The sequence below is a fragment of the Platichthys flesus genome, chromosome 13 (genome assembly GCF_949316205.1).
Source record: "Platichthys flesus chromosome 13, fPlaFle2.1, whole genome shotgun sequence".
NCBI classification, from domain to species: domain Eukaryota; kingdom Metazoa; phylum Chordata; class Actinopteri; order Pleuronectiformes; family Pleuronectidae; genus Platichthys; species Platichthys flesus.
The window spans coordinates 12,707,553-12,718,787 of NC_084957.1; the positions used below are offsets into that span (position 1 = coordinate 12,707,553).

The following is an 11,235-nucleotide window of genomic DNA, read 5'->3' on the forward strand; positions in this document are numbered from 1 at the left end:
ACATCCAAACATTGTCCTATTGATGTCCCATTTTTTTCTCCCTGTTCGGCTCTTGTCAGAGGTCAACCTCAAACAGCATGCGGTGGAATCAGGCGTTACTGTCGATGTCACATTGATGCATTACAAGGCCCAGGAGGTCACGTCTCTGTAAACATACATTATCAAGAGCCATAGAAGATGTGGGGCGTTGACCTCACCGATGGTTTACGGTGTATCTTCAGGGGAGAAGGGTTACGAGATGGCAGGGAGCGGCCGTGTATCCAATGACTTTCTTGTTGCAAATGAAGAGGGTCAAGCAATCAAGACCGGCCAGGCTCTGCGTCAGCGCCATTATCGTGCACTGTCTGAAATGATCAATGAGCGAAAATAAAATGATCACAAGCTAAGATTGGCCTGCTAATGAAAATGGACCGTTTAAATATGATCCTCGGTGAGGAGCAGGAGAGAGGAGGGTCGCCAATTTAAAACACACAGGTAGCAGGGATACATGCTGTTAGCATGGCGGCTGAAATGTTTATTTATTGTGGCCTGTGCCTCTGCCGAGAAGGTTATGTTTCCACCCTTGTCAGTTAGCAAAAACTACTGAATAGATTTCCACCGCACTTGGTGGAGGGATGGGACACGGGCGAGTATAGAACCCGATAAACTATAATGAAATCCAAGCTACGGGGAAGATCCAGGAGAATTTCTTTCGCACTTTCTTGAACATTTGGAGATTTTTTGACATTTTCAAGAGGGAATAACTCATGGATTTTTATTACAAAAACGTGGCATATTTAGGGGACTGATATCTATGAGTGTGTACAGTTTGGTGAAGCTTGATTGTATAGCAGAGGTATGCACATTACAAAGTGCCATTGTAGTTCATTCTGCCTATAGTCTGATTTCACTTTCACTTTCGTCTGTTTGTCTGTAAGCAGGATTACAGATACTGAGCTAATTTCCCTGATATTTTGACATCTTACAATAAAAAGATATGTGTAGGGGACTGATATTTTTGAGTGTTTGCAAATGGTCCGTTCCAAATAAAAATCCAGATCTAGTGAATTTAAATATGGTATTACAAGGGGGGGGGGGGGGGTTATGATCCTGAGCACACATGTACACAGATGTTCAAAAATATTTATTTACCATTATTTATTCAGGTCAGAAAACTCAGACATTCAGCAAACAGATACTGTCTTTAAAGACTGAAAACACTTACATTTGTTTTATTGCCTATATGTAAATATGTCTTATCAACAATACTGAGACGGAGACTTAACATGTAAAAAGGCACTTAAAGCAGGTGCACAGTACCGACATAAATCTCTTCCTTTTAGAAATAAATACATATTGCATGTGCTTTCCTATTATGGTACCATGGATGTGTAAACAATTCATTAGCGCCACTGTGCTACAGAGTAACTCCAGTCCACATGGTTATGAAAGGCACTGAAGTGTTGAAAATATTTATAAATATTCCCCATAAATAAAAATGTATTTCCCGACAAAGTGCCTTGTTTTCTGTAAACCAAGACAGCAAGAGGCAAGAATTCAGTCAAAAACAAATAAAATACGGAATAAGAGAGACTTTTCCAACGCAACATAAAAAACAAATAATATTTTACCACCATCCTCATTGGGCTGCATACTACTAGGAACACGGGTTGTTTGGCATAAGCTACCAAACGCTAGTGCTACATGATTTCATATTTCATTAATAACAGCCATAAAAGACTATTCTCAAAAGGAAGGACACTGTGTACAGTAAGTTGAAAATCGTATCAGCTGCTAGCTTGTTACCGTGTTATTCCAACTTAAGGCAATTTCTTAAACTCATCACGTTTCTTCGAAGAAAAAACTAAACTCCAGCGTTACTTGTAAAGAAATCACTTCTCCACTGTTTTATTCCACTTCCATGGCAGACAAGTCCTGCTCTCCGTCAGATTTCTCCGAGGGCAGGTCTTGTGACTCTGGGGAGCTTTTCTCGTCTGACGTAGGATGGGACTCTGCGGTTGTTTGCGCTTCTGGCTCTTCGGCATCTGGTTCAGCAGATGCATCAGCAAGCTTGGATTTGCCTGATAATGACAGACAACATTTCAGTTTAGATGTGTAGATGCTGAAATCAAGACTCGAAAAAGAAAGAAGGAAAAGAAAATGAATCCTACTGTATACGTGTACAGTACAAGTGTCAGTGTCTGATCAATTTACAGATTGGCTGATATGAGCCTTTCGCAGACATATCAGTGTCAATATTGAAATGAAAAGATGTATTTTACAGAATAAAGAATGCAGAAAAATTAGAGCTTGTATGTTTATAGTTCAGTTAATTCAAGTTCCACATATCTGTATTTTGGATTTATTTATAGTTATATATAAATAAGTTTATGCTTGAGTGTTATTATTACCTATACTAGACTGCTCGGCGTCTACATCAGCATCAGACGATTGAAAGGACGTCTCAGATGACATCTTGAGTTCGCCGGCGACCACGGGCAGACTAGGCGCCTGAGGCCTGGTCTTTCTCGCAGGGTTCAAAAAGTAACAATATGCACAACGGAACGCTGAAACAAAACCGAGAATCACACAAGACATATATTTAATGTCACCTCACTAATACACTCTCACACAGACATGGATAAATATACATGAAGATGAAACAATGACAAAACATGCCGGAGATGCATAAACGTTTCAAATTGATGGGTAAGACTAGTTTGCATATTCAATCTTCAGCCGTTTTGCTTACAGGGGTCGGTCGTGGCAGAGGCATTTAAGACCATATGATATACTACACTGCCAAATGCTACAGTGCACAGTGTTAGATGGAGGCTGACAGTGATTTCTCGGCTCTCCTCAATTTCTCTCCTCTCAAACAAACCGGTCGAGGCAGATGGCCGCCCATCCTCAGTTCCTTTTTCTTTTTAATTTCTCGACTGTCACCAAGTGTCCGCAAATGAGGCTCATTTTAGGGGTTTTCATTATACAGTTCCCACAATGAGCCTCAAGATAATGTATGTTTTGGTTAGCTGCTGTACAAATTAAATAGAACAGAATTTGTGTTTCATAAAATCTTACCAATGTATTCAAACTCCTCTTTTATTGCCATTCCGTTATGGGACAGACACTGCTGACATATGAGAGCATATCTGTAAAAGGAGGAAAGACATCAGGTGAGGACAGTACACAGGACATGAAACATTCATACAATCATACTGCCCATAGCTTAAATAAAGCACAAGCTGAAGAAAGTCCCTGTTATTTTCAACACTGAGATCAGTGACTAGAGATACATTTAGAAGATTTCTATTATGGAAAATGTTTTAAATGTTTTATTTCAGTGTTTTAGTAATATGCATGAGAAACTATTGCTAACATCCGGCATAACATTACTATACTAGCACTATATATTAAGAGTTATTGTTATGACAAAGTAGTTTAACTTTAGCTAGTTTAACATTTTAACCAACAACTTTATTCTAAATAACTACACAACACTTGAAATTAAGAAAATATACTATTTTTCATGGAAAAAAAATTTTGGGCCATTCTTCATTCTATTTAATAAAAGTTTTCATATCAGTTAAGTTCAACGTTGATAGTGATATGTCTGCTAACGGCTCATTTTGGCCGAGTTTATCAACTAAACAATAACTTGTTCGGGCTTTAGATTAAAGGCAGAAGTTGTGAACCTGTTCTGAGGGCCGTCTCCAACCAGATACTCAATGACTCTGTCCATAGCACCTCTGTCCCTTGGGAGCACAGGTCTGGCCAGGGGCGGACCTGGAGGATGCATCCCTGTTAAAACACAACACCAGAGGCGGTTGGTCAAAGTCTGCAGTCCTGAACAGAAACTGTAATAAACAGGTCCCTCTAAGAAATAGCTGAGCCTCAGATTCACAGTTTACTGCACAAAACACGCCTCTTTTTCTTTAAAGACTTTACACTGGATCTCACTTGCAAAGCACGTCCAGAATCCCCACTGAGTCGGTGCGTAGTAATTAATATAATCTAACATCAAGAGCAATCATAGGAAGATGACTGGTCATTTCTGTGAGACTTGGCAGAGTCTCGGCATCCTGCTGCTTATTAATTTACCAACATATGGAAACTCTGTGGTGACTCTTTGTATCAAATTGCTTTTCACTTTCAATTTTCGACAGAAGCAGGTGATAACATCAAGTCATGTAAACCATTTGCGAGGGGTTCCCAATGCCAAAGGCAATTTCACCAAGCATTAAAAGACATTTAGTGAGTTTCCAGCACCATTGCCCAGAGAACAAACGCAGGTCTGGCTAATTAATCACAGTTAATGTAATCCTGCTTCGTGCATCCTTCACAGTTGGCATTCCACATGGCAATTACACCATGCAGCTTCCTCTAGGAACACACTTCCTTTACTGTTTGCACTTATTTGCATCTTCTATTGAGTGTTCATAGTCCAGAAATAATTTGTATTGAATATTCAACACCTCTACACTGCCCAGATGTCTTCTATACACAACAACTGCTCCTCTGACTATATCAAAGCTTTTTATAATCCAAGTTCACAACTACACACTTATTTGAGGAAGGTTGAACCTGTTAATAAGATATTTAAAAACTACATTCATACAATTACCCATTACAACTAATGTGTAGCATACACCACCCTTGCTGACAACACACACCACAGTGCCTTGAGCAACTGGGGACACAGAGCCAGGGAAGAGTAAATCATACCTTAATCGAGCACATTACGATGTGGTCCCCCTGTGTGGAGGTAACTCACCAACTCCTGGAACAGGTGTTCCTGGGGTCACAGGCCTTCTCATCAGGCTCTGCTGAGCAGCGATAGCCGACAGGCTCCTCTCTGGGGGTCCACCTGGAGCGGAGTGGGTAGCTCGTCCAGGATGCGTGGGCCCAGCGGCGAGAGGAGGGCGGGCGGCGGCGCTGCTCGCGGGATTCACCATCATAAGTGGGGTTTTTGGGATGACATTGCGGTGACGGATTTCTAAATACAGAATAAAATGCAGGTTGCTTAACACTAGTATGAAATGCAAGTGGAACAGAGGGAAATCAGTTCCATCTTCAGAATGCATTGATACCTTGTCCTGGTTTTGGAGTCATCTGAGGTCCGACTGGAGTAGATTCCAGCTCCTTCACACAGATAACGAGTTTTAATAAACACGGTATAAAGCCGACAAAATTAAAAAAACTGAATTTAATCAAAATGTAAAAAAACTCACCATTTTCCTCTTAGATTCAGGATCAAATCTCTCCAGAATCATTTTAGCATTTTTGTAAGTCTCAGTTTCCATAACATCTTCAAGCTGCAGAAAAAGAAAGTATTAAAAGACAGATTCTTTTTTTTTACAGAAACATTCCCCTAAAATGATTGCTATAATAAAATGTCTATTGCCAAGAAATTAGAAGATGATCATCTGATGCGTTGAACAATTTATTATAAATCACCTATCATAACATTACAACTCAACATGACTGATAAAGGCCACCAAACTTCACCAAATAGTGCAACTTCATTGAACATTAGTCAAACGTTTCTAAATGTTTACATATGGTATGAAGAATAATTACATTCACTACTTCGATAATGGAGAGTGTGAAAATCCATCAGCCCTAATTATTGAAAGTTATTAGACTTGACGGAGGATGACAAGCCATTTCTCAGATTTATTTCTTTGCGGCACTAAATGCTATTAATTAAAGTGGCATTAGCGGAGTGGTTTACTGGGTTAAGGTACTGTACCGATCAAACACTGTCTGAATCAGCAAGATTGGACGAGCAAGTATCGAGCTGCTAAGGCTGAGAAGATCAAAAGGGGGAACACTGCGAGGCTTCCCATGTAACATTAGAATACACTGGAGATCCTGACACATCAAAATAACAATGTGTTCTAAAAAGCAAAGTTATATAACATGTTTCTCAAACTTATCTCAGCCACATATGTCTGCCAGCTGCTTTTTGAAGGGTTACTTTGCAGTTTTCTCAAGCTAAATGCAGTTTTCAAGGACATGAGAGAATATCTGTAGGCTGCTAATGGGGCTGAAGATTAAAAGTTCAAAGATACTGTTTATTTAGGGATACTGCTACAACTGAGTAGCATTGTGTATCTTACCAATTATATATATACAATTATGGTAAGGTGTTTTTCAGTACTCTTGCTATTTTGGAGCAAATCATCCAATGCTAACAATCTTTATTAAGTAGCAAGATATTAGGCTGTTTCAAATGAAAAGTTATGTTATTGATTTTGACAGATGAGGAAACCAAAGATACACGTGAAACAAGTGAATATAGGAACGAAACTTACAATTTTCCTTTTTTGTGCTTTAAGATCCTCTAATTTTTCATCTGGAAAAGAAACATTTGAAAAATGTAACACCAGTTGAAAACAACATGTGTAACAGTTGTTGTATCAATAGCAAAAACAAACTTACTATTTTTCTCCGTTCTTCTCGAAAAAATGATTATAAGCATTTTTCGAAGTAACCAGACTCTACAAAAGAAAAAAATAACAACTGTTATTTGTTATTTATCAAGTGTAGTAAAAAATGGGACCGACTATCATGTATACTCACAATAAGGGAAAAATTAGGAAGGGAAGAGACAATATGAGCCGTCCCATTAACTGTTCCGGCAGGTACCAGGAATACACGACTATACATGTTATCAAGAAGAGAAGAGACGAGTAGAGAAGCAGGCGCCCGACCCAGATCTTCAACTGCCTCTGATACTTTTCACCATATTCTTCAAGTGTCTGTACATCCTGTGGGGGAAAAAAAGTGTTCAGTTAGTACAAAAACACATTTCTATTAACATCATAGTGTTTTTAAGTATAAGAAAACTTTATTTTCTTCATTCAGATTGCATTAGTTACAAAAGGTGATGTATTAACAACCAAAAATATCTATAAGTAAAAGCTTAAGACTAAGAGAACAATTAGTATTTTCTGAAAATTTTATAAAATTATACTAATTTACCACAACAACCACTGGGCACCATTCAGCATTTTTTAAGAAACATTAACACTGATCTCACTAAAAAGTTTCCCCCTAAAACAACATTAATTCCATATTTTGTTATTAGCTTTTAGTAAAATCCTTTTGTAATGATATGAAATTCGAAATGTATTATTTAAATGTATTAAAATCACAGTCAATCAAAGGAAGTAATTAACTTGTTTTTTTTTACCTACAAAATAAATATGTATTAGTAGTCTGCATAACAGTGATATGCAGTTGAATTATTTTCCAAATCAATAATTATTATTATTCTCACAATGTATAAATGAGATGACAAATGTTCACAGGCAAACTAGAAAATGTGGATTTATAGGTCAACTTCCATCTTACTTAGTTTTTTTAAATAATATTATGGAACGAAGACAACAGCAGCACACATCACCTGGGTAATGCAAATTAACTGTATGGTGACTTGATTGTGTTCCTTCTCTCAGGTCTGGATCAATAAAGTCTCACAGGAGCCTTTTCAATGAGGCCGGGAGATCCATCTATATTGTTTTCTTATCTGAACATTTTACTCTCATCTAAGTTAAGTGTTGTACAGGTTGTGGTTTGAGGATATTGTACAGATGGACAAGTCTGAAACTGAACTAAGATTATTTAACCCGTTGTCGGTAGCATTTCATAATGCAAATCACCACTGGCCTGAAGCCACCTCTCCCAACAGTCTGCATGAAATAGAAGTACATTTTATTAAGAGTAACTGCTTAACTGATGGTAATGTGACAACATTTTTGTCACATTACCATCAGAATTCCCCTCCATTAGAAAAGACTATTCATTTAGCAAATGACAAATGACTCACCTATCTCTAGATTTATTTTAAATGAAATGTTAAACCACTGCTTTACATTGCTGGTTCACCCGTTTAAAAATAGTTGTGGAGAGAACAGGACCCACTCCTGGTCACTATGGTTATACTGTAACATGTGTGTCTGTCACTCTTAGCAGTGGATAAACTGATCTCGCATTCAGTGCTGCAGCACATCATGCATGCGCTTGTGTATCTATGGTGTAACCGTGCATGTGTAATATTAGGACGCTCAAAACATTCTGTCAAGAGAGATGAAGAAACCAGCGCGCCCAACACTCGTCTCTTCACCATTTCAACGCAACCTGACCTCTTCCGTGTTTTGTGCAGTGTCTCTTGCTCCAAGGACAGGTGCTCAAAATAGCCTAACACCAGCTTGACTGCAGAAGAGCTCTAAAGCCCTATCAGTCAGCAAATGAGGATTTGGCATTCATGGATGCATCTGTTTGCTTATGGTCAGAAGATGATGCGTGCAGACACAACCTGTCCTCCACAACATTGTTTCCACTTCAGAAACCAATGTTCTGACTGTACAATAAAGGAAAACCTAACACTCTGAACTTTTCCGTATTTTGACATGTTATTAATATTATAATATTGAAACATAAACATGCATGATTGAATCACTTGTATCATTACAAGGGGGTCTGTGTTTATGGATCAAATCATCTTTATAAACATCATTACACTGATAACTGCCTTTGGTCCCGTGAAATGATAATTCTTCATTTGGTTGCACTTATTGACTTAAGGCGTCTGTGACAACCCTGAATGGATTTGTTAAATCCATGTTTTAATCCAAACATCAAATAAAAGAATTAAGTAAGAATTTATAGTTGAAGTTGATTACTAAGGCATTATCATATCCCACAATTACAAGTTAACTGAGATAACTGAATATTTAAAAAAAATATGGTTTTGTGTTTATCCTGTGACAAAATGAATGGCTTTTTTTAGTTTGTAAAACAACATCTCTCTATGTTAACAGACTGTTTCAATGTTTGTGAAAATGTTTCCTGTCAATGAAGGCTCTTCTGTCTCTTCCTGTAATGACACACTAAATACCATAATATATTATACACTGTTCCCACTGTGCAGCTGAGGCTGTAAATACTTCAACATATTTAGAGCATGTTGTCTTGTGCTTCAGTCATTTTATGTTTGTCTTTCACCCCAGGCAAATATAAAAAGGAACGGTTTCTAATTTTTAACTATACCATTAAAGTAAAAAAGTGTTTTAAATAGTGGAATAAGTAAGCTCGAACTTACCTTATCGATTCCTTCCAAAAGCTCTACAGTGGAGGGCTTAGCCTGAAAGAGAAGACATTTTAAAATCCATGTCAGTTGAAAACAATCTCAACGTGTGCCATAGCAACGGCCCCCCGATTGTGTAATCAACTTCTTGAAAAGATCTTGAAACTTCCTGTAACATCTTCACACTTTTGCACATTTTGCCTACGCGTGTCTTCTTTTGCTGAAACAAGTTAGTCTGTGCATGGCACTATTGAAAGTAATGGTAATGCTAGGATGAATATTAACATAAAAATCTGAATTGTGATAATTTATCTAGATCCATCCAGAGTGTGGTGGGGTTCATGTAAATCCTACATACTAATACAACAGCAATAAGGAGAAAGACAAAGTCCGTAAAGGTTAAAAGACAAACCCTCCACCGTGAGACCATAGCCCCCATGTCGGCGAGGAGGAAGTTGAGGGAGTTCTGTTCCTTGGACCCTCCTCTGATTGGCTCTCAGGTTTCCTCTCCACCTGTTGAAAACAATGACTGGGATCAATAAACACTTGTTTACTCAATAAATGAATGAAACTGAAACTGATACACTGAATAACCACATTCATATACTGCTATTGATAAAGCTGCTTTAGATTAGATGGGGTTTTGAATCATTTTAAATCCTTCCCTTTGCATTCATAACATATAGGTTTTATAGAAGAGCTCCAACATATCCAGTGTACAGTGTGTTCGATGCCACAGCACCACACCACAACGTCAAGTCAATAAACATCATCATGACGACATGGAGTGAGGTGCACTGAAGGGCTATTATAGCTACGTGGTGTTATTGTGAGGTCAGCTACGATCTCACAGCAACACACACACACACAATGAAAAACTGCTTTACACAAACTAACAATAACGACCACTACACAACCCGTCGTTGTGTGTTGTTGGGGTGAACACAAACAGTGTGGAGCCACCAGGCTGAACCCCCTTGTGCTAATTCGAGTTAGCAAACTTCACAACTAACAACTCCGGAGGCGGCTTACATTTCCAGCCGATGTTTGCTGAAGGCAGCGCAAACCGAACGGTACCAGATTCCTCACAGAGAAGCCAGGAGACAAACACCGGGCAGCGTGTGTGTCCTCCAGAACTTTAACCTACTTCACATATACACTGATAAGAGTTAGCGCCGCCGCAACACTAGCTAACCTTGGGGGTGCTAACTGCTAGCTTGTAGCGCTAGCATACAGCAGGACATCAGAGAAGTACAGCCAGTGCGACCTGAAGTTTGTTGACGTCAGCACCCGGGCTCTGAATTAGCGCGAAAAGTGGAGAGACCGGAAAGGAAAGTTCAGTGTTAGCAGAGGAATGTTCAGGAATGAAGCAGTTTACCTTCTGAGGGGAGCTGTTCAGGATAGAACAGCCTGTTGCTGGACAGTCTTTAAACAGAGGGTGTGAGAGCCAAGATGGGGGAGTGTCCTGTAGCTGCAGCAGGGACAGGAGGTAGCTGCAGGGGGACAGGACCTGCAGGGGGACAGGGCAGGACATAGCTGCAGGGGGACAGGACATAGCTGCAGGGGGACAGGAGCTGCAGGGGGACAGGACGGGACATAGCTGCAGGGGACAGGACATAGCTGCAGGGGGACAGGAGCTGCAGGGGGACAGGACATAACTGCAGAGGGACTGGAGCTGCAGGGGGACAGGAGCTGCAGGGGACAGGACATAGCTGCAGAGGGACAGGAGCTGCAGAGGGACAGGAGCTGCTGGGGACAGGAGCTGCAGAGGGACAGGAGCTTCAGGGGGACAGGAGCTGCAGGGGATAGGACATAGCTGCAGAGGGACAGGAGCTTCAGGGGGACAGGAGCTGCAGAGGGACAGGAGCTTCAGGGGGACAGGAGCTGCAGGGGACAGTACATAGCTGCAGAGGGACAGGAGCTACAGAGGGACAGGAGCTGCAGAGGGACAGGAGCTGCAGGGGACAGGAGCTTCAGGGGGACATGAGCTGCAGGGGACAGGACATAGCTGCAGGGGACAGGACAGGACATAGCTGCAGAGGGACAGGAGCCAGCTGCAGGGGGACAGGAGCTCGTTTCCACGTGGCAGAACCTGCCCTGGTTTACATATCTTTAAAACAACATCCATCTCTCTGCATTGTCTTAAGTGCAGAAAATGTGAC

At 40.2% G+C, this 11,235-nt stretch overlaps 1 protein-coding gene across 2 annotated transcripts; it reads right to left on the reverse strand.

Annotated features, from left to right (window-relative positions):
* Window positions 1-1,108: 1,108 nt before the first annotated feature.
* Window positions 1,109-10,573, reverse strand: lnpa (limb and neural patterns a). Of its 2 annotated transcripts, none has more exons than XM_062402944.1 (13): window positions 10,452-10,573; window positions 9,486-9,586; window positions 9,089-9,130; window positions 6,565-6,752; window positions 6,424-6,482; window positions 6,297-6,337; window positions 5,211-5,294; window positions 5,070-5,121; window positions 4,754-4,975; window positions 3,675-3,780; window positions 3,061-3,131; window positions 2,391-2,546; window positions 1,109-2,060 (listed from the first exon to the last, which is right to left on the reverse strand). In XM_062402944.1, the coding sequence occupies exons 2-13, from the start codon at window positions 9,510-9,512 to the stop codon at window positions 1,888-1,890; spliced, it is 1,221 nt and encodes a 406-aa protein (XP_062258928.1). In that variant the 5' UTR covers window positions 9,513-9,586; window positions 10,452-10,573; the 3' UTR covers window positions 1,109-1,887. The 2 variants fall into 2 exon arrangements, with proteins under 2 accessions (XP_062258928.1, XP_062258929.1); XM_062402945.1 differs by lacking the exon at window positions 10,452-10,573 and adding an exon at window positions 10,269-10,368.
* Window positions 10,574-11,235: the final 662 nt, after the last annotated feature.

Coding starts and splice junctions, on each gene's coding strand:
- lnpa (XM_062402944.1), bottom strand. CDS start 9,512: ATGGGGGCTATGGTCTCACGGTGGAGG. Junction 3,781..4,753: donor AACACCTGTTCCAGGAGTTG/GTGAGTTACCTC, acceptor GTGTTTTAACAG/GGATGCATCCTCCAGGTCCG. Junction 2,061..2,390: donor CGCCGAGCAGTCTAGTATAG/GTAATAATAACA, acceptor TGTCATTATCAG/GCAAATCCAAGCTTGCTGAT.